The sequence below is a fragment of the Solea senegalensis genome, linkage group LG6 (genome assembly GCF_019176455.1).
Source record: "Solea senegalensis isolate Sse05_10M linkage group LG6, IFAPA_SoseM_1, whole genome shotgun sequence".
Taxonomy (NCBI): Eukaryota; Metazoa; Chordata; class Actinopteri; order Pleuronectiformes; family Soleidae; genus Solea; species Solea senegalensis.
This window is the reverse complement of record NC_058026.1, coordinates 4,797,064-4,820,192: the sequence shown is the minus strand read 5'-3', so window position 1 is coordinate 4,820,192 and position 23,129 is coordinate 4,797,064. Positions and strand designations below refer to the sequence as shown.

General features: G+C 41.5%; 2 protein-coding genes across 10 annotated transcripts in view; both read right to left on the bottom strand.

Annotated features, from left to right (window-relative positions):
* The window catches only part of LOC122770944 (regulator of G-protein signaling 12-like), a 30,570-nt gene extending 14,809 nt beyond the window's left edge, over positions 1 to 15,761 (bottom strand). The window contains exons 1-6 of the mRNA XM_044028179.1: positions 15,304 to 15,761; positions 14,765 to 14,880; positions 12,957 to 14,245; positions 12,261 to 12,500; positions 10,614 to 11,597; positions 5,597 to 5,716 (exon numbers count right to left, since the gene is read on the bottom strand). Of these exons, the coding sequence (XP_043884114.1) occupies positions 5,597 to 5,716; positions 10,614 to 11,597; positions 12,261 to 12,500; positions 12,957 to 14,036 (2,424 nt within the window). The 5' untranslated portion in view covers positions 14,037 to 14,245; positions 14,765 to 14,880; positions 15,304 to 15,761. The remainder of the gene's footprint in view (positions 1 to 5,596; positions 5,717 to 10,613; positions 11,598 to 12,260; positions 12,501 to 12,956; positions 14,246 to 14,764; positions 14,881 to 15,303) is intronic.
* A 3,067-nt stretch (positions 15,762 to 18,828) lies between these two features.
* The window catches only part of htt (huntingtin), a 30,998-nt gene continuing 26,697 nt past the window's right edge, over positions 18,829 to 23,129 (bottom strand). For all 9 annotated transcript variants that reach the window (XM_044027760.1, XM_044027766.1, XM_044027762.1 and 6 more), the window contains 3 exons: positions 22,873 to 23,035; positions 21,885 to 22,045; positions 18,829 to 21,061 (listed from right to left, as the gene is read on the bottom strand). In XM_044027760.1, the coding sequence (XP_043883695.1) occupies positions 20,848 to 21,061; positions 21,885 to 22,045; positions 22,873 to 23,035 (538 nt within the window). In that variant the 3' untranslated portion in view covers positions 18,829 to 20,847. The remainder of the gene's footprint in view (positions 21,062 to 21,884; positions 22,046 to 22,872; positions 23,036 to 23,129) is intronic.

The window sequence follows — 23,129 nt, the reverse complement described above, 5'->3', positions numbered from 1 at the left end:
TATCAGAGAGCAGAGAGAATCAGAAGGCGACGCAAATAGCTTCAGAAACAGTGTGCCCAATTCATCAATACCCCTATGGCACAGCTCCCCTGTCCTCACTGGTGGAGGAGTTGAAGGTGGTGAAATGCAGGCTCTCCATGACCTCCATCGGAACTCCATGGACGAACAAGTCAGAGAAGCTGGCATCGTAGCAAGGTCTTCTTCATTGAAGAAGCAGTGTCCACTCTGAACAAGGGACATCACAGCAATACCATGTATGGGAAGACATGGCCTTGGGACAACTCACTTCCAGCAGTGGAAGAACCAGGAGGATATCCTTTCTACTGAGAGCTGTAGAGCTGCAGATTTGCATGGGAGTGTCATAGACAGCTATGACACTCCCATGCAAATCTGCACTGAAGTGGTATGTAGAGAGACACACATCCTGTCGGGTTGCCTTGACCCAAGGCAGGTATGGATGGCACCATGATAAAGTGCATCTGATTCTGGCAGACATCTTGGTGCAGAAATGGAGAACAAGGTTAGAGCCATCTCACCCCATGGCCTCACATCTATTAGATAGGAACACAACCAAGCCCTCCCTAATACAGTCAGCAAAAAGTTTGGGCGATGAAAGCTGACCTGGAAAGGAGGCTCCATTTCCCAAACACTGTGTTGTCCACTACCCTTAGGTTAGATGTGGTTATCTGGTCACAAGTGGGATGGTAAATCATCTTAGTTGAAGTGAGTGGGCTGTGGGAAGAGGGCTGTGAAGAGGCATCAGGGAGAAAAGCCAGCAAATACCAAGAGCTCGTCGATGACTGCAGGGAGCAAGGGTTGGCACACTTGGATTTTCCCAGTGGAGGTGGGTTGCTGCGGATTCTCTGCACAAACTGCATGGAATCTGCTAACCAGGATGAGTGTTAGAGGCCAAGAGAAGAAGAAAGCTATTCAGAGGCTGGGATAGGCAGCTGAAAGAGCCTCCTATTGGTTATGGCACAAAAGACGAGAGATGAGCTGGAAGCCAGTAGGAGAGCCACAGTGAGCTGGCCACCACTGCATACCCACCAACCAGAGAGGGTTGTGGTTAAAGGTTGCAGACTGTCTGAAGACCTCTTCTCCAGGCTACCCCCAATAAAGTGGATGCCAGCAGAGGTAGCTAGCTGTTTAAGTGTAGGAGTTGCTGAACAATGTCAACATTAAAAAGCCACAATACCCCTCTCAAAAACATCTCAACCAGAAGAGAAGCAAGTCAAGATTCCTCAGTAGAGAGGCATAAATATATACAGTAGATAGCTGACAATGGAGAGTATATATAAGTATACATATATGTATATATATATATATATATATATATATACACATGTTCATATAACCTTTATGGTCAGTGAATTACTTTCCCTCTTTTTAGTCCAAACCTTTTTATCATAGTACCTCCAATGACACACCAACTATTTGTGTTTGAATAAAATAAGATAACTATGAAACACACACTCACTAAAATATACTGCGACTTCTGCAAACGCATATTAGTTTTAGCTGAATTTAAGGTCGCATTCTTGCACAATCACAAAGAATATGGATTGTTTGGGATTTTGAATATAATAACAGATGTTGAATTTGAAATTGAAGGTCCACTGCAGAGGTGCATGCAGCCTCAGCAACTGAAAGTGTTTCAACAAACAGTTAAAAGAAAAAACACTTTAAGGTGATCAAGCTGAGTGGAAACTGTCAGATCTTAGGTTTATAGCCTTCATGCATGTTTGTGCGCAAGATCAGCTGAGACTCACAACTATTTCCCCAGACTGTATTTGTCCGCGGGGATGACACCACCAGTAGGGCTCTAAATCATTTAGCTTTGGACATGTCATGCACACAAAAATAAGTACACTCAAATTAAGTAATTACACTCAGACACTGAGTAAACCAAGTGATACTATAGTCATCAAAAAGAGTGTTTTTCCAAAACATGCAGCAAAGTTTAAGCTTTTATAATGAACAGCCCACACGTGACTGTGGTCAATTTAAAAAAAGTTTGCAGATAAGAAACATTCACTTATGGTCAATGAATGTTTTATGGTCATGTTAAAGAGTTTTACATTCAATGTCTTCATAAAAGTGCCTCCGAGCTTAGCTGAATTCATAATAAAACTGTTTCTTTGTTAGAGAAAGAGGAGCTCTGATGCCCAGAATAAACCTACAGAGAACATTGCCAGCCCTGATAAAACATCCCTCTTAGTGGTGCGATAGAAATCTTCTTGGAATTGTCTCTCCCAGCAACACTTGAGCTCCACTGGAGAGACATTTTCCCCTTCGTTCACTTATCATTATGTTACAGCTCATGGAGCAAACTGCAGCAATCAGACTTGCAATCAGCCTGCGGTGTGTGTTGTTTGGTGCTTATATTTGTGCTTTCGACCTCTGAATTACTGTTTGTCTGTGTTTTCATTGTCAGTTTTCAATAAATAGCTTGGCCAGATGGGCACAAACACACCCACAATCACCTTGCTATCTGCATTTCAACCCTCAAGGACCACTTGAGAATCTTTTTTGTGTGTGTGCGTCAGTGTCCTTTTAAGCAGTTAATTCAGTTAGCAGCTATTTATTTTGCTGACAGTGATCTCTAAATAGCTTGCTGTGGTTTTAAACATCAGTATTTTCAAACAAAGTTACACATATGATCTTCTAACAGAATCCCTTTTGGCTTCCGTTTGTAGGGGGGTGACTGTAATCCACACAAACACACGATATGTACGACTCTTCTCCTCACTGTTGTCATGAGACATTGTCTGTTTGCTTGTGTGCGTGTGCAATTAAAGTGCAATCAACATGGTTGTGTTACTCGGCTGAACTGTGTTTGTGTATGTGCATGCACATCTCTTCATGTATGAAGAATAATGTGTATATTTGTGTGTGTGTGTGTGTGCGTGCATGTGTATATACATCTGTGAGGACCCGAACACTAAAAAAAACACAACAACAAGGAATCGAGGACATTTTGTGAACGTGAGGACATTTTTGTCTGGTCCTCAAATTCTGTCACAACTCTAAAGGGCTGTTTATGGGGTAAGACTTGGTTTTGGGATAGTATTAGGTCTAGGTTAAGTTTAGGTTTAGTTAAGGTTTAGATAGTTGATAGTTACAGGGGCGAGGGAATGCACTATGTGACTGTCCTGTGTGTATGTGTGTGTACTGCTTATGTGTTGAGGCCTCACTAACGAGGAGAATGTCAGCTTATTGCTCATCAGAGCTCATTAGAGGTGCAGGGTAACACTTAAAACCCCTCTGGTCCCCACCACACACACTCATTTGTGCAGCATTCATAGTGAGGACACCCATAGATATAATGCATTCCATAAACCTTTACCCTAACCTTATCCATTAATGCCTATCCCTAACCCTAACCCTAAAACTAAGCCTTAAATCCCCAAAAAAGCCGTTTTAAGTGGTGACAGAATGTGAGGATCAGCCAAAAATGTCCTCAGCCCATAAGTTTTTTTTGATGCTCGCAAAGATACCCACACAAGAACACACACAAACACTTGTATTTCTAGCCATTTTAATTAATAAAAATCCATGCCAGCAAAATGTCCTTAAGAGGTAACCAATACAAGCACACACACACACACCAATCTCACCATCCTTCCCCCTCACAAGACAAAGCCCTCTCTGTTTGTCGTCACTGCCGCATGTGCAGCGAGAGAAAAAGGCCTAACGACCGGAAGAAAAAGGTAGAATAGAGGGGAGCGAGGGTGAAAGGGTGATGAGCAGAAGAGAAGAGAGAAACCATGGGACACCCTGGCAATAGGACAGAGGAAATATCTGCCCCTGTATGAAACACGCATAATAATGGGATGTGCAAACGTGTGCAGAAATGCACTGATGCCTCCGACATTAGCGGCTGATGACTTCTGTGATTTACAGTACACACTGACTGTGTGTACTGTGAATGCAGAGCGACTGTAATGGCATCAAAAAAAGCTGCATTATTTTTGTTGTAATGCGTGTTCGTTCATCACGCGTTTAAACACAATGCGACATGCAAATGAAGAGAGGAAAAGCACAACGTGTAGCCACGTCCTAATCACATTACCAATACAAATTATTTACGGTTGGACGTGAAGCCAAACAACAATGGACGTTTGTGCAGTTGTGTCGTGTTCTATGCAAAACGCATTCTGTTTACTTGAAACTAGTTTGAGTGCTGATGGGGTTTTTTCCACATGTAATACTTCTGCTCTCTCTTTCTGTTCTCCTGTCGCCGTCTACTGTGCTGTTCAATAAAGAAAAAATGTCAAAAATGTACAGAATATAAATAAAAGTCACTGCTGATATGACAGTAGAGGATCCTCTTATCTGCTCCCAGACTGCCTCAGTGGCCACTAAATGGCGGAAACATTTACTTTTCTTCTGATCTTTATCTTTAGACCAAAACGACAACTGTGCACACAACCATGTTCACAAAACTCTGCTTTGACCTGTGCACAAACACACAAGGTTATAGGTTACAAATAAGAATACGTAACGTATAGATTCTGCAAATTATACACCACGGATACGAATCCCACCTCAGTTATGATTCATACAGTATAACCTTTACAGTTACAGTGGTAACCATGAGAGCAGTCCATTGTCTCTCTTCTGTGTAGATGACTGGAGCAGCCTCTGCAGACCTTCTCATTAAAGAGGAAGAACTAAATAGGCATATTGTTAGGGGAAACTCATGGCTCTCAAATGACTGGATTCCAGGTCATTTCCTACAGATGAAAGGAGACGGAAAGTACAATTCCTCTCACAGTATAGACATGCTGCACTTGTTCACAGAAATGCTTTTATTTCCAATCTCAAGTGACATCAGCCAAAAGGTGGCTAATCTGGACACCCACACTCACTTTCACACATAAAGTTAATGTGGAATCTCCAATTAAACCCACTTTGCATGTCAATTTACTCTGGGACAAACCAGGAAAAGCTTAAGAAAGCCCAACAACAACAACACGGCGAGAACAAGCTAAATCCACACAAAAAGACCTTGTTCAACCTGGGATTCGAACAGCTGACGTTTTTGCTGTTATGCAACAATGCTAACCACCAACACTTATTTCTTTTTTTTTTATCTTTTTCTTTCTCTATTAATATAATCACCATATTTCTCTCTGTTTCTAATCTTGTTCTTTTTGCTGCAATTTTTGAAAAATCTATGTTAAGTTAAATATCAGATCAGCCATTTTTCATTTAAAGCATAATATCTATGCTTTTAATATTATTTTAAAGCATAGCATAGTCATGTCTATGACTATACAAGACGAAATTGGCCGATATAACACTGGTGCAGGTGTCTTAATCCAGATCTAAACGTCTGCTGCTCTTTATATAGGAAAGCATTGTCCACCCATGGCTGTGCATATGTTGCCATGGTGACGTGAAAAGAGAACTGACCTGTCATGTGAGGATGTATGATGCTCGTCAGCTGCTATTATTAGAGACGGACGGCGCAAGCGTGTCTCAAATAAAGCAATAGTCACTCTGAGCTTGATGAAAAGTATGAACATCTATTAATTTGTGATGTGTGTGCACATGTGTGTGCACATGTGTGTGCACATGTGCGCGCTCGTACCTCGAGGTCGTCCAGGGAGCGGGCCAGGCTCAGTCGTTTAGAGCGTCCAAAGGAGCGCCTGGCTGACGAGCGCTGGGGGAGAGGAGGGAAACCCATTGTCAATCCACGGAACCGACCACCCTGCAGGAAGAGAGACGCACAAATGTTCATGCATGACACACATGACAGAATGTAAGTACTGTAGATAAAAGGTTGGCAGCAGCAGCCACTGCTCAGGAAGGCAAGCTGTTGATGAGGTTGCCAGATTCTTAGGGACTTTGTCTCATTTGTCAATAAATAACACACAATTCACAATCGACTTTCCAACAGAAATATTGACAAACAGCCGATGAGGAGTGTGTAGTCTGAGAAGACTACACTTGGAGCTCTCTGCTGACACTATTCAGCACAATTCATTGAATTGATTAGTATTATGAATACATACATATACAGTACTTTAATATGGAGTTGGTCCTCCCTTTTGCAGACTTTTGGCAGACTTTCCTCAAGATTTTCTATGGGAATTTGAGCATTGATGAGGTCAGGCCTGGCTCACAATCCCTGTTCCAGTTCATCCCAAAGGCGCTCGATGGGGGGAGGTTGAGGTCAGGGCTCTGTGCTGGCCAGACAAGTTTCTCCACGCCAAACTCGTCAAACCATGTCTTTCTAGTCCTTGCTTTGTGCGCTGCGGCACAACGATGTTGGAATAGAGAAGCGCCTCAAAATGCTGCCACAAACTTGGAGCCCCTAAATTCTGGAAAACCCTTCCACATCAGGAACTCTGACTCATTACAGACCTTCTAAACTGGCATTATTTAATATTATTTATTTATTTTTACTATCCTCCTTTGTTTTGTTATTTTGTGGGTTTGTGTGCCTTTGACGTGACCTGAAAAGCACTATAGGAATTTGATGATGTATTTATTAAAGTTGGAAGCATAGGATTGTCCAAAATGCCCTGGGATGCTGGAGAGTGGAGTGTGGACAGTGTTAAATAACAATCTCTGAAAAACACTACTGGTCACCAGTGGGATCTATTATCACATTAACTTCAAAAGATCTGCATGAACTCCTGCCATGTTTGTTTGCAATGCACAATCCGAAACAGTCCAAACCATGATCCAGTTCAGACTGGTTTTAGATCAACAGAATATTCATAAACAGCATCACTCTCTCTCTCTCTCTCTCCCTCCCTCTTGCACCTGTATGTGTCAGTGTGTTTGGTGGGAGAGGTGTGATAGAAAATTAAATGTTCAAGTGCGAACGACACCCACTACACACACACAAAAAACGCACAGCATTTCAACATGAAGAGATCAGTGCGACTCTGCCGGAGGCTTTCCCCTGTTAGACATGCACGCTAACCCTTTTTTCCACTTAAATGTTAAATTCCACATGCTGGACACAGGCATGTGCAGTCCTGTGTTCCAACAGCTAGCGTTGCAGGCACTGGGTAGCAGAGCAAGGACACACACACACACACACACTGACACACAAACCAGAGATGGACATCATAACAACAAACCCCGCAGAGCTGAATCAAAGAAAGTAGCACGTTGTGCTCTCAAAATGGATTAATATGACCGTTCAGCCTTAGTTCCCTTAGTATATTAATCAGATAGACATGCACACACACACTCAAGCATGCACATACACACCAGCCACTTTATTAGGCACACCTGATTAACTGCTAACTTAAAAACTATTATGTCACAGCAATATAGGAGTGATGTTTAGCTACATTGCGATATATTGGGATATTATAAAAAAGGAAGGAAGAAAAATTCTAGAAATCAGAATCAGCTTTATTGGCCAAGTATGAGTGCACATACAAGGTTTTTGCCCCCCACTCTCTGAGTAAATACACTTACAACAAAAAAGACAACACAACAAGGACAATAAAAGGACAACTGACAATAAGTTAACAAACTGAGGCAATTTACAAACGTAACAGAAGAATAAGAAGGGAGCAGCGGATAATAATAATAATAATAATAATGATAATGTTATATACATAAACAGGGGAGAGAGTCAAATGAATCAGTGCCTGCTGCCAACTGTTAGAAGCCGGCTCAAATACAAACACAAAACCACTATCAAGAATATTTCTGATGCATTGAGACGGTGCTTTAATTAAAGAAGTATCACAATGTTTCAGTGTATATATACTGTATTTCCAATAGTCTAATTGCTGATCTACTGGGATTTTCATACACAACATTCTCTTGGGCACCTTACAACTAAGTAAGCAGAGGATCGTCTTTGAATGCTTAAAACATTGAACCTTATTGCAGAAGACCACAGCAGGTGCTGCTCCTGCCACTTTATTGGGTTTCCTGTGGTCAGTGAGTGCACACACACGCACGCACGCACGCACGCACGCACGCACGCACGCACACACAAACACACAAACCCTCTCAAATGAAGTGAAGACTGTCCAGCTGCTACGTGATGCCATGAACTGCTGACTAAAGAAGGCATGGGAAACTGCCCAAAGCCATCTGACAATAAATGTCACAACACTGTGCTGTGCAGCAAAACAAAGAGGAGAGTTTTCACATAATTAGCAAACCTATGAGTAATTAATCAATGCAGAGAGTCAGTCATTCTCCGGAGGCCAAATCGCGGTTATCGTTGAATCTGACTGGTGTATTCGGAGCAGGTCTTGACTACATTTCATCAGTAGATGACCAGTGGTGTTGCCTAGAAACAAAGTCACACCTCCATCTGTCTCTGTGTGCGCGTGTGTGTGTGTGTGTGTGTAAGAAAGGGAGAAAGTGTGAGTGTGTAATTGTGTTTGTTACTTCTTTAAGACCATTTCTGGCAAAAAAAAAACACTGACTTTGTCAGGACCAGTAGTTCACATAGAGACCAAAACCTGGTCCTAATGAGGCAGGACCTCATTCCTGTTTATGTTTTCGGGCTAACATTTGAATTGTGGTTAGGTTATGGTTAGATATGAACAGGTTAGGGATAACACTTTGTTTAGGTCATCCAAATAAATAAGAGTCAACGCATGTCCTTCAAAAGATAGCTGAACAAACCTGTGTGTGTGTGTGTCAGATAACAATGATTTGAACCCTCAGTTACACACACACACACACACACACACACATACAGACACTAATTCTCACATGACCTCTGTTTCACCTGGTTAGTCTTATTTATGATGACATTGAAGCATAATGCAAACACATAACAGTCTGTGTCTGAGACGCTGAGATTTGAATTCAAAAGAAAATGATAACACGTGGATCAAACTGCGGTGCTGGGGCAGCTTTGGGCGTGGCCACACCACAGTGTTTTCAGAGAAACATCTCAAAAGACTAAATTTAAGTGGAAAACTAACAGCTCTTATCTGAGTCGCTCATCTCTTCCTCATGTCCCCTCTCGCTGACACACACACACACACACGCACACACACACACAGAACTGAGGCATCCTTCCTGTTTACAATAAAACAGCTGTCAACATAAAAACCGAACAGAAAGACAAACAAAAAGACGTGTTTATGTAAAAAAAAAACAGGCACTGCAACAGAAAAAAGTGCCAGAGGTCATTAAATTACATTTTTATTAAATATTAACATTAATGGTGATCCTTGTTCCTGTGTCAGTCCTAAGTCTAAAAAAAAAATTCTACATGTAGTTTCCAAAATTCCAGTCGCACGAACCGTGTCTACTTTGGGTGTTCAGATGAAGAGTCGGCTACAAAACACAACACCCCAAGCACACGCATGAGGCAGTTTAGATGATGAAACAGCGCCCCCATGTGGCATTCAAAGACACTTGCACAAACTGCAAGTGGCCCAGTTCAGATCTTTTCCTAATGTCAGATCTGTTCGTAGGTGGAAATAAATCGCATATGAATCAAGATACAATGGATGTCAATGGATACGACTGGTTTACATCCAAATTCTTGTCGCTGTCCTTGACAACAGATCTGCTTTGGTGTTACTTTTACTGATATTCATCTATGTGTACCAGGTGCATATACTGTATATGTGCACTGAATTATTTGAATACATTTCCTTATAGACACACACCGACACACACACCACACTCTCCCTCGCAGCAGGTCCGTACAACCCCACATGACAGACTTTAAATCAGATTTTCACGGGAAATACTCCACTCCAAAAAAAGAAGCGACAACAAACTCCACCGCTAACAAGATGCATTCAATGACCCACGTAAAAATTCATAACTTCTGCATTTCAGTAATTAAATGCACCACAAATAAGGTAAAAAAAAAAGTGTTCGGTTTTGTATTTTTTTAATATAATCACAAATAGTTGCCTTAACCGATTGATGTTTTACAATCAAACATAATATAATATTCATGCCCATGCCTAATTAAAATAACTATTTTACAAAGCTTCGTCTTCTGTTTCCACCGACTCTCATTAAGGCGGGAAACAGGTGGTTTTCAGGTGAAGGCAGCTGTCTGACTAATGCATAATAAATGATCTGATACTGGAGCACTGGGGATAAATAACTCAGCCATTTGTACTCAGCCAACTTGACTGTTAGCATTATTCAACATAGAGCACAGGGAAGTTGGTGATTGTGTGAAGGTGTTGTGATTATTGCTCATTACAACTTTCTACACCACAGAAAACTTCTTCTCATTGACATGTGAACTTTCATTTAAGGACTAAATAAGTTCATTCGAGTCAACTTTCCAGGCCTCGAGAAAGAGAGTGAAAATGTGATGGCGAGCAGGTAGATGAACACGGACGGATTTATAGCCTCAATAAACTGAAGCCTTGGATGTACTCTAGTTAGAGTAAATTTCCACAGCAGATGGGTGTGATGGGGGATTCTACCTGCTGCCTTGGCTTCTCATCTCATGGTCACTTTTAACACAACTCTTCCAAAAGACCCACAACCCACATAGAGGCATAGTGCAAGACATCACTGAATGCACTATTGTGGAAAACGTGATGATTTAAAAAAATAAAAATGGTAGAAAAGTGAGCCCCCAAGTCGACAATCTTTCTAACTAAAACTCTTTAATGAATTTATAGAAAAGGTACCTTTTTCTCTCCCTCCTTTGCATTCCCTCGTTTCTTCTCTCTCTCACTTCTCTCCGCACCAAACAGCTTTTTGGCCCACTCATCTTTCTGAACGGCCAGCCGGTGGGTGTGGGATTGGGGATGTGAAGGAGGCGGCGGCGGCGGCGGCTGGCTGCCTCCAGGTGGTGGCAGGCGGTCTCCGGGGGCTAGTGGCGCCCGGTATCGATCAGCCGGGATCTTATTCATGGGTGGGGGCAAGGTGCTGCAGTTGGCTGATGACCATCCGTCAGTGGATTCAGCGTATGACTCCTGATCGCTGCTCAGGCCCTGCAGGTGGCTGTGGTGGTGGTGGTGCTGCTGACGCCAGTCCCTCAGTACATGGACTGGCAGCCACCGCTGCGGCTCCACCCCTGCTGCTCCTCCAGCCCCTCTCTTTTCTCCTCCCCCCACAGCTCCACCCCGTTTCGTTGGTGGGTAGTGGTGAGGGTGGACCCCTCGCGAGTGCCTGCCGGGGACGTCAGTGTGATGCAAGGGGAGGGGGTGAGGAAGGTCAGCCAGGTGTGGATCATGACGATAGTGGCCGTTTCTCAGAGCTGGCGGAGGAGGAGGGGGAGGAGGCGGGAGAGGGGCTGCGGCCCCCAGCGTGGGACTCCAGGCCTGCTGGGAGGAGGGTGGACTGTCCCAGTGGCGTGGTCCAGAGATGTGGTTGTGATTAGGAGGACCACCGAGGTCTACTAAAAGCACTCTGTTGCTCTTCTCTTCTGGTAAAAAGTTGCCAATCCCGCTGTCGCTGTTGCTGCTGGTGCTGTGGTTCTGTTGGGCATCGTTGTCGGGATCATGGAAGGCCCGAGCTCGTACCCCCTCGATGTTGTCGCCCATGTCCCGGTAGAGAACAGAGACAAACTGGAGGAGGGGCTGAGAACTGGGAGGGAATTCCAGGCAGCCCCCTGTGTCTGGGTCAGGAGTGCACTCAAAACCAAATCTCCTGGCTACACCTAAGTGGACCTGAGGAAACAACACCATCACAGTCAGTATAAGAGTGTCAGTCATTATTAGTCAGCTGCTGCATTGATAGCCGACACATTTGAGAATAAATTGATAAGTCTGAGTCACATTCAGTGATTTCAGCATCTTAAATGTTAATAGGTTCTGGTTTCTGTGCTACTCTCATTCATTTGGTTTGTGCACAATCCAGAATATATTATGATTTTGAGGTTTAGGAAACCACAACAAACCTTTTTATGATTATCTGAGATTTTTTTGAACCAAAAAACTTATCAATCCATCAAGTACACAATAATTAATGGAAATAATCATTGCAGCCCTAGAGTGGGAATCTGCACTCGTCTGCAAGCTACAAATACTGTATATTTTGATCATAAAATGCAGCTGTTAATATGTTTCTGAATTCTTTGCATCACTAACACTTTGTATGCACTTTGAAAATTGACAGATAAGACAAATCATAACACCCCTCCCCTTAACTGTTCAATGTTGTGGTGTGATGACATGAATTTTCTTTTTTAAATTGGGTTAAAAAAACTATTGACAAAGCAATCGGCCTTTGCAATTACTTTACACAAAAATGCCACCTGCTTACCAACTAAACAGCAGCAAAAACATGTAATACTTAATAATATTGCATTTATATCATCGTCATCGTTTTACCTGGTGGAGACAGAGGTCTGGGTCCACAATGAACACATGACAGGAAGTCCTCAAACTGCCCTCGTCGTCCCGTCCGTTGATCAAGCGACGATCGTCATGGTCGTCCGTGGCCTGCATCGTCACCAGGCCGAAGAATCGGCGGTCGTCAGGGCAGCAGGCGCTGAAGGCTAGTTTTTCGGCAGGATAGGTGGCCAGGACTTGACCTCTGTCGCTGCACAGGCGCACACTGTCGTGCATGACCTGGTGGGATTTAATAAATGCAAAGTACTTCATACCAGGAAAATAATGAGGCAATCACAGTTGCCCTAGCATTATTAACAATAATATGAATTTACACTGCTAAAATAATGTAAAACAACTTGGTATGGCTGATGTAATTACTAAAAAGGAAAATAATGTTTATATTTCTTTATGGATTTGAGGCCAAACAAGATAAATTATTAAGGCTTACAAGGAAGCTTCAGTTTAAATTGAAGGTTCAGGGTGTTTAGGTGGGTTTGTTGGCAGAAATTTAATAAACTACCATAATATGTTTGAATAAGCACATCATAAAACTTTAATATAAACAGCCTTTGGTTTTTTTTTTCTACAAAAAAATAAGCCTTTTATGGGATTATTTTTGTTACTGGATTAATAAATCCATTTTTATAAATTATTACAAGCCATTATCCTCAGATGCGTATTAAAAACATTCACCTTCATGAGAACCAATGAATGAATCTTCTGCTCTGCCCTGAGGCGTCTCATGCTGCCTCTGATGGCTTGCAGGCTGTCGTTCTCCAGACTTGTCCCAGAGGAGGCCAGCTCAATGGAGCCCAGGTAGCCGACAATCATGCCCACATTGAGGATGCCGTCGCCAGGCTCTAGGATCAAGTCGCCCCCATCTCCTACATCCACATCCTGCTCTTCGTGCGAGTGAAGGTGGAGGTGACGGAAGTCTGAGTCCAGGAAGACCGAATCGTCATTCAGAACTTGGGCCATCTCCTCCTCAGAGAGTAAGTTGGGATTGCTTTGAGAACGGGAGGAGTTGCGATATGGTGGGAACTCTGGATCAGACAACGGACGGGGCTTGGATGATGAGCTCACTCTGGGCCTCTCCTTGTCTGAGCTACTGGACGAGTGGCTGGAGTTCTCAAAGATCATGTTAAAAATTCCTCCAGACTGCAGCTCGGCGACCACCCTCTCTGCCCTGTTGATGCCCAGCTGCTTAGAGTCCAGTTTGGGTTTGTACCAACCTCCACGAGCTCCACCACCTGACCTGCTGTTATTGTTGTTGTTGGCACTGTTGTCATAGAAACCGTCCAACTCATCATCACTAGAGCATGAGTCCAGGTGAGACGCTGCCATTGTGTTGCTGCTGTGATGGCGACTGTGGTGGTGGTGGTGATGGTGTCGCCTAGGACGTTCTCCCTCGGCGATGACCAGTTTCAAAACGCCAGAGCAGCGTCCAATCAGTTTCACCACATCCTCGTGTGACGCCTTAGAGACGTTGATGTCATTGACAGAGAGGATGTGATCTCCAGAGCGCAAGCCCACGTAGTCTGCAGGGCTTCCTTTGAGGATGCAGCTGAGGAGACATGGGCTGTGGCCTGACAGTGTGAAGCCATACCCCGATCTCCCTCTTGCCACCTCCACAGCACGGATACGGCCCTGCTGGACGGAGGAGGAGACTGGCGGAGGCTGGGGCAACGTCAGCCCACTCCCAACACACGGGCGCCTCTTGGACGATGCATCTCCTTGCCTGAACATTGTGTCAGGTAATTTTCTGGTGTCCATCAAATCTGTACGTTTCAGTTAATCATTATACGTCCCTAGGCTCTGCTCAAGCAGGAACACAGGGAATATCCAGATCTTGCCTTGTCCGCTATCGAGTGGTTAGGAAAAATGAGCAGCAGGGGAGTGAGAGTGAGGCCTCAGCTCTGGCACAGTCTCGCTAGCCGTCCCATCCTGGTGTCATTCGCTGTTCCAGCCCACAAGCACATTACCTGCAGCACAGCAGAACAGGACAAGTCACATATGAGGACGTTGAACTTTGTCATTGTTTCCACCTGAGCTTCTATCATTCATTCATGCCATTCTTATATCAAACATAGTATCTTCATGGAATTTAGCACCTTTATTTGATCTATTTTGCACCCTCCTTTGAAAATGTATGCATGCATATGGAAAAATATAGATAACAGAGATAATGTGACTATAGGACCATGCCGTTATACTGAAATGGTTAGAGGAGATCTGGATAGACAGGGTGGTTTCCTGCTTGTTTTTCATTGTCTTGCCCCGATTCCATTTTCTTCTTCAAGCAGAGAAGTGATCAAATCAAATTATTTGAGAGTCCAGATTTATCTGCATGTGTAATTCACAATGTAGGTGTACCTAAATTTGTGGCATGGCTTTAAAACAAGGATACAAGTAAAATGCAGGTTAATCATCTCACTCTCCAAATAGTTATACTTTCACCACAGAAGGTCAGCTAAGGAGACTTGTATATAATACAGTTTTACCTCTTTGCTGTGCAGCAACGATTTCACATTGAGGCTTTGTTCAGATTACACAGCTGAAATTACTCATATACAATGTTTTTCCGTTGATGTGACTCAGATCCAACTTTTATCGAGAACTGTGTGGACACAGAAATCCGATCGTCAGTTCAGTTTTTCAAATCACATTTGAGTCTGTAATTTGTAAAGGTTTTCCTTCAATTAAAAACAATTCATGTGAGATGCGTGTCCCCTTGTCCTTTTTGCATGACACAAGAAAGAACCCCAACCTTGTTTATAAAAGTAACTTAGAATAACTTTTACTCCGGGTACATTTTAAACAAGCTACTTTTTTTTTACTTTAACTTGAATACATTTTTAGACCAGTACTTTTACTTGCACTTAAGTAAAATCTTATCAAAATAGTGGTACTTTTACTTGAGAAGAATATTTGAGTACTCTTTTGTATTTATAAAAACCTTTATACATGTTATTATCTTATATAATATGTTTCCAGATTAATTATGTTTGGGTGGAGCGAGGGCAAACATGGCTCTTTTTACCCTGAAGGTTGCACATATACTCCTGGTGTAAGCACACCTGTGCAGGGCGCAGAGTGAAACTCTGGCCAATAACAAACGTGTGTTCACACCTGTCAGACATCGCAGGTAAACTCAGACTGACAGACACAGCCTACAACTCCTCTGTGACTTCAACAAATCCTACAACTTCTAACTTTTTGAACGTGCGTATCGTTTTATTATCGACACAACACTAACGGTAAACAGCTACTTGTTCGCCAGGAGCCTACGACATTCACTGAGTGAAGGAAATATTAACTTTTTACTATCGCGGTACCGTTAGCTTAGTTAGCTCTGCGTGCTAACAAAGTTAGCGCTGGTTAAATTAAGTTGAATAAAGTGGCTAAAAAAACACCAGTGGCCCCGCGTGTGTTCGTCTACATAAATAAATACGTGTCGTCTTTCTGTCAACTCGTGAAAGCTATAAAAGCATAGTTTTTTCTTGCCGTTACATGGTGTCCAAAAGTGCATCTATCCGTGCTTGAATCCTAGTCCCGCCCCCCCGGTTCCTCCATCCTTGGAATGTCGGTTTGTCGCTATGGCAACTCGGGTACACACAGATTCTCGCGAGCTGTCATTGGGCTTCGGGGCTGTCACTCAGCCGCGAACAGTTGTGTGCGGATAAATTGGGGCTAAGTTAGATTGAGAAATCACAAATAAAAAGTTCTGAACAGTAGTGGACACTTCCACAGGTGTCCAACACTTTAGCTTTGACGACAGCGCGGCGCGTCCACGTTGGCTGACGTGTTTACACTTACACGCAAAGTTTTTCACAAGCACAGTAAAATCATAAATACATCAGTTACACACGCGAGAAACGAGCAATAAAAACGACAACATCTGGCTAAAAAAAAGAGTCAAAGTTTGTGAAAGTAGGGACAGCTGAGTACGAGGTGGACGCTGAATTCAGTCAGCGGATTTTTCTTTTTCTTTCTTTTTTTTCTTTGAGAAAGACAAAAAGACTTACTTGTCATCGTGCGACGGTGATGCTGCACGGGCTGTTCCCATTGTTGAGTAACTAAGGTCGGTTAGGTAAACTCAGAGACGATGGGTAAACAAAAGAAAAGGCAGCACCATCTGGCGAAGTGGCCTTAAGAGGAGGAGATGGAAGGAAGGAGGGAAGAGGGAGGAGGTGTGTTTAGAAAGGGTAACAGAGGGGGGGAGACCTCAAACACTCACTCACACATTTACTGTATTTATATATAAGAAAACATTCATTATAAAGAGTTACCACACACTTAATATGAGTCAAATGACGACTTTCATAATAATAAAATAATAAAAACATCTTACCTGTTGATTTCATTTTAAAAGATAAATTGACATTTAGAAAACAGTTGCTATAAGGTCCAGAAAAATCTTATAAAGCATTAAAGATAAAGTCTGTATTAGGGTTGGATGACACAGTCGAAAAGGTTAGTGTGATAAAGACTGTAAAATGAGTTTTTATCTATACTACTCATTGTGATAATGTCAGATAACTAAATAGAATGTATATATACACACATATACAGTGTTGTAATGTAACAAAGTACAAATACTTTGTTACTCTACACAAGTACAAAATTAATGTTTCTGTACTTTATTTATATTTCTAGAAACTTTTACTCCACTACATTTCCCCTAACTATTTTTGTTACTCACAACTACCAAATAGAATCAGAAAAAGAAGCGTTGGTATTATGGTCTGTATTTCTATACGAGCTGTTTTACACTATAGTTTCACTACGTTCACACGCTGCACCATGGGGTTAAGTGTCTACAGCCAGGACAACTTGCCATTACCACTTTTACTTCTAAAACTTTAGTGTAGAAAATCTAGTACAGCAGTAAATGTCATTTACTTTAAGACTTTTATGTAAGTAATAAAAAGTGACTTCTGGTAAGATACTTGTACTTTTACTCAAGTATCCCTTTCAGGTACTTTATACAACACTGTCTATATACACACACACACACACACACATATATATATATACACATATATATATATACATATATATATATATACATATATATATATATATATAACCTTTTTTATATTACTATTAAACATGACATTGTGATATACAGTATATTGTTATTAATTTACTCTCCAGCCAAAGACTGTGTGCAAAAGTGCCACCTGACGAGTTTCGAGTGATTACACATTGTAAATGAAATGTGCAGTGACATTTTCCTCAGGATGAAGTCACACAGATGACAAAATAAATCCTTGAAAAGAACATTGTCGTTATGTACAGTTGCTTAATGCAGGTGCCGTCATGATTCCAGTGCTTTGTGAACATATGGCAGCTGCTCACTAATCCTATTAATGCCCTTTAATCATGAATCATCCTAATGGGTGCTTTACAAACCAGGATCTATGTACAGTGTCTGTGAAAAGGAACTGCAACCTGAGTGGAAAAAAGGTAACTGTGAGAAGGAGATCATGTAAAAGATCAGTGAGGTCCAAGGTCAATGTAGAAGAACATTTTTAAAAAGGTACAGAGTGCAAAATCTGGCAACATTTGTTAGTGAATTTATGTTACAATCGATAATCAGTTTTTCATTGGAGCTTTTAGGTTAAAATTTCTATATTGTATATTCTAAAACACTTTTTCCTGTTTGCACTCAGACATTATTTAAACTAAGAGAAGATTATAATTCAGGAGTATTATTTATGTTTGAAACTATCTAAGTGTTAGATATTATTATTCATAATAATAATAATTTTTTGGGGGGTAAAGTTATGGATATAAAACTCTTTTTGGGGTTCAAAAAAAGTTTGAAATGTAAAATAATAAGTTTGTCCATTGTGGGCTACTGTACAGTAAAGCTTCTGTAGAGCTGAAACAATAATTCATACATTCATATGCTAAATGTAACTCACAGTTGGATGATGTTAGACACACACACATCCTGTGGATCCTGCGTTTGACGATTGGTCGGATTGTGAAGCTCGTCTCTACGAAACCCTCGGGGGGGAAAAAACTAACTCACAGAACATGTTTCACGTCATTAAATAATTTATTTAACTTCTATGATGAAACCATTAGCAGTAATTCATCTCTTTAAAAATATTAAAGTAACCCGATGAAATACTCTATCTCCTCCATATTAGTACGGGCATCTGTAAAATGGACTTTCTGGAAAAGGTCAAACTTTTTTTGTTTTTGTTTAGATGACCAATCATAAAGGCAGGTGTAAGAAGAGTAAACATGGCGATTTCTTCTTTTTCATTCATGGATTATCCTCAGCATCACTCTTCATTAGTCAAACATGAACTTTGTCCTCAACCGTCCACGCCCCAACTCCCAAAACCAGTGGAGATTTCTGGGTAATCGTATTACCTCCTGCAGAGAGCACCAGGACGTCTGGAGTGGATGCTTAAAACCAAGAAAAGCCATTTTGTGGTCAAGAGAAAAAAAAAAGGGGTTGTTCCATTGCCCTGTATGTCTTTTCTTACAACACAAATGTCTACAATAACAATCATTTAATCTGCTTTGTTATATCAATACCAGCTGCTGAGGACTCAAGTCATTTATTGTGTGAATACATTATAATAACACAGTCACAGGAAATTAAGTCACACTGGCTTTAAATGTTGAATTTCTTATAAACTGATGGGATGGTTTTACTTTCATGTATCGTAGGCCTCTGCATGAGGACATCTTCAAGTGATCGATGTCTTTTCTATTCGGCACAAAGACGATGAAAGATTAAACATTTTTAATTTTACCAATTTTTTTTTTTAACCGTGACAAAACGATACTTAAAGCTCAACGAAAACAAAACAACAAAACAAAAAAAAACCTCGGCCGTCACATGGAGTAAACTGCACTACACTTACTCTGCTGTTGATTTGTCAAAGCTGCTATTGGTTGCTAAGGTTACGCTGCTCCCCTTTGGATTGTGTTGCATCCCTCCCACACACACACACACAACAGTCATGGCAACTGTAGCCCACAGAAACAGAATTATTACGAAAATAGCAGTAAGCATGCGTTTGTTTTCAAGCTTTTCAGTGTACAGGACATATATATATATATATATATTCAGTCTTTTTTTTCTTTTCTTCTTTAAATCTAAGGCAAGTGTATGTACAGAGCAACAATGTCCAGCTCACTCCCTGGCAAACTGGAGGTCAGTCTTTCATGAAACAAGCTTGGTGTGTGTCCGGCGCTCTGCTGACGTTTCATTTCTCATATTGGTGAGAGTTTGTTTCAGACGGACAAAAGAAGAAGAAAAAAAAAAAAACGGCATCACATTATTTGTCTATTTAACATCTCATCTTTACACAGCTCGGATTTCTTTTTTCTTAAATCATGCACCATGGCTTTCGTATTAATCCATATTACTTTACAATTTTACACAAGATACAAAGGGAACGCCATTCAAAGACAACTGTGAATAACATCCAATCTTATTACAACAATAGTCACATCTTACATCCTGAGAATTAAAAAAGAAAATAAAAGAACAAAGTAAATCAACAGATGGAATCATTCAGGTGCATGGGGGTCACTAGCAAAGAACTAGGCAGATGTAAACAATATAAAATGATTTTTCTTCTGCGACTGGTTAAATAAAATCTCTCTTGACTGTGGGTGAAGATTCATGGGCCTTTAAACTGTTAAAACCATATTTTATACTGCTCAATATTCACCTGCCTGGTTCTTTGTCCACACTACAGCGTCCACGACGTCTGCGGCGATGATGGGGTCGATGCACAGCAGCCATGCTGATTATGTCGTATGTTGCCGGCACTTCCAAGTAGTCAGGGGCAGAGCGACAGGGAGCCGGCACGCACCCTGAACCCGAGGAAGCTAAACCGAACTCGACTTTTTCAAAATGGCTGCTGTGTAAAGAGCTCATAGCAACAACTACTCCCCATACTCCATAATCATCATGGGAAAAAACAACAACTATGCCATTAGTGATCAGTCTTACACACAACTTTTGACTATTTAATGTGTCAGAATGACCACAGATATAAAACGATCTTTAAATATATGAACTATTAACAATTTTAGCAGACCTCTCTTCCTCACGCCGACAATAATGCACTGAAAAATAAATGCAATATAGTAAATATGTTCTGTTTTTCCCTCTATTGTACTTTACTGACATCAAATACTGACTGACGCACATCCTGGCAGCACAATACATTTTGTGTTTGATTAAACTGATCTTTATGTATTGTATGTGTGTATATATATATAATTAATTCAAGGTGCTGGGTGGGAGGAAATATTCAAGGTGCTGTCATTTGTGTTGAGGATTCAAAGTTTCACCCTCAGTACAATTTATAGGCTAAAAGTGACAAATTCCGACCCACCCCTTTATTTTAAAACCAATTCCTTTGAATTGATCGTGGGTCACAACAGTAGTTCTAAGTTCTAGTCGTAAAACATTCTGTCCTTCCACCGTCACAGATGAAGGGGAGGTTTACGTGACCATCTAATTTCATGCCCCACCACATCTCTCGCATTATTCCACTTTCTCTGCGCACGCCTCGGTGCCCCCGCCACCTCTCTGCTCATCTCAGAGTGACGTATCCTGGTGGATTGACTGCAGACACCCCAGTAGCTGGTAATAAGGGCTGCCAGGCGACGCCACGGTCTCAAAGACGGACTGAAACGCCCGGCGGTCCAGCTCCTCGTCAATCTGGTGCCGGTAAAAATCCAAGGCCACCAGGCAGAACAGGTTGGTGTCCACCACTTCACTGGAGCCCATTCGGCTAATGACATGTGGCAGTCTGTTACAGAGCGGGGGGTTAAGGGGAAAAAAGACCACACTTTACACAGACGATCAGATTGCTAATCTTGTAACTGACTAATGGTTGCTATTAACTTGTGTTTGCATAATTTAACCAACTCGTCACAGGTCTCTGGAGGGACACACAGGTGACCTGCTATGAACATGCATTTTCCCATCTGAATGTGATAAACTTGAGCCAAATGTTTAATAAAATTGTACGTATTACCACCTTTACGAGAAAAGGGTCTTGTTATAAGGAACATAAACTGCAGAAAATGTCATGTTTGCAGTTTGACTCCTAATTGTTTCAATAAAGTGGATTCATTTACAAATTAGACTTGTTGTGCATCACTTTTCAAATGCACTTACAAAAGCAATACAGTAATGTAATGACTAATACTGCTAAAAACCAACAACCCCATCTCTGTCATAAATTGTGTACATTTTCCTTAACAGTACGTTGAATGACTTAATGTCTTTTTCTTGGTTTACATTTGAAACATTGTGCATTAGCAAAACATACGTTACGTTGGACTAACAAACAAATGAGGTTCTTATATAATTATTAATATTTTACACCCAGAGGAGAGAGTTTGTTTTGTTTTTGCACTTCTGTTTCAATTCTATTGGAAAGTAGTGAACAACAAAAAGCAATATGCGACTGTAGCTGTACTGTCCTCTGCCCCTGTGAAGCTTCTTCTGCTGATGTGCGCCCTCTGCTGATACAAGTCCTAACTACACCTTACGCGAAAGTTCAAAGAATACATTCTAAAAGGGCAGTTATTCCAGTGTAGCATCATAAACTTTTGGTGCAAGGATACAAGGCTGAGATCCACTGAGAGGTGGACGCAGAGACAAAGAAGCAGGAGAGGCTCCACATGGCCATGGCCACCGGTGTCCTCTGAGTGAAGTTGGACAGAGACAGCAGCACCCAGTCCCTCACCATAGACGACTGACCTGTGGCGTGGAGCGTCTGGAAAACCTGGACATGAAAAAACAGCAAAAAGAGTCGGAGAAAGGAAAGTTACAGAAGGGAAACTTTCATGCTGTGGAGTGAAATCACTGTAGGTTCATTGCTCACCACATGAAGTGATGAAGAATATGTGCAATAGTAGCACCAGGTGCTGGGTAGGATTGACAAAGAGAAAATGCAGAAAGTGTCCACACACCAGTTCTCAAAATGTATTCATTCCTTTGAACCACTAATCTGGTTGTCTGTACAATAACAATAAAGTATTTTCTATTCAACTCTTTATTACCAACTCACTCGCAGTCAAGCAACAAAAACGCAGTATTTTCTCTTTGTATGAGGGGTGAGAATAATTGTATAATAATGGTATTAAATGGTATTTTGGGAGTAATTAGTGTGTAGACATTAACTGCTCTTTTTCTAAATCATTATTTTGAATACCACCACAACAGATCTAGAAATAACCGCTTCCAATATTTGGAAAGAAAAATATTAAGAACGACATTAGGTTTAAATATAACCTAAGAATGCTGGTTCTGTTGTGTTGCTATTGTGTTAGATTCCAGGAAGAAAAACTGAAACCCAGTGTCTTTGCTTGAGTTTGTGTCGTCTTGACGACCTATTGTCTGACTGCACAACAAAAGGCCTGGCTTGCTAAAGTAGCAACTTTACTGAGACAGGACTTCATTAGAATTCTCTGTAATGCTCCCCACCAAGAACAAGAAGACAACCAGTAACAAGGGGAAAAAACTAAAGAAATACCAAATCCATTTTATCTTGTGAGCCCAATATACAATAAACTGAAGTTCTACATCTTGTTCCCATCTCCTGCTACTGACCTTGTACACAACAGTGGCCATGAATTGTGGGTAGGGTTGCTGATTGGACAGGAACTCTCCGATGACCTTGTTCATGACGTCCTGTGGCTGGAAGAAGTCGTCCAGAAACTGGGGCAGAATCCTGGACACGACCCGCGCCTCGCTGGGCAAACCCTTCCTGATTCTGTAAACGGGAAACCGCAGCAAATGACGGAAACAAAACATGTAGGTTGATCATTAGGTACAGACGATTATTTTTCAGATCTACAAAACCTGAA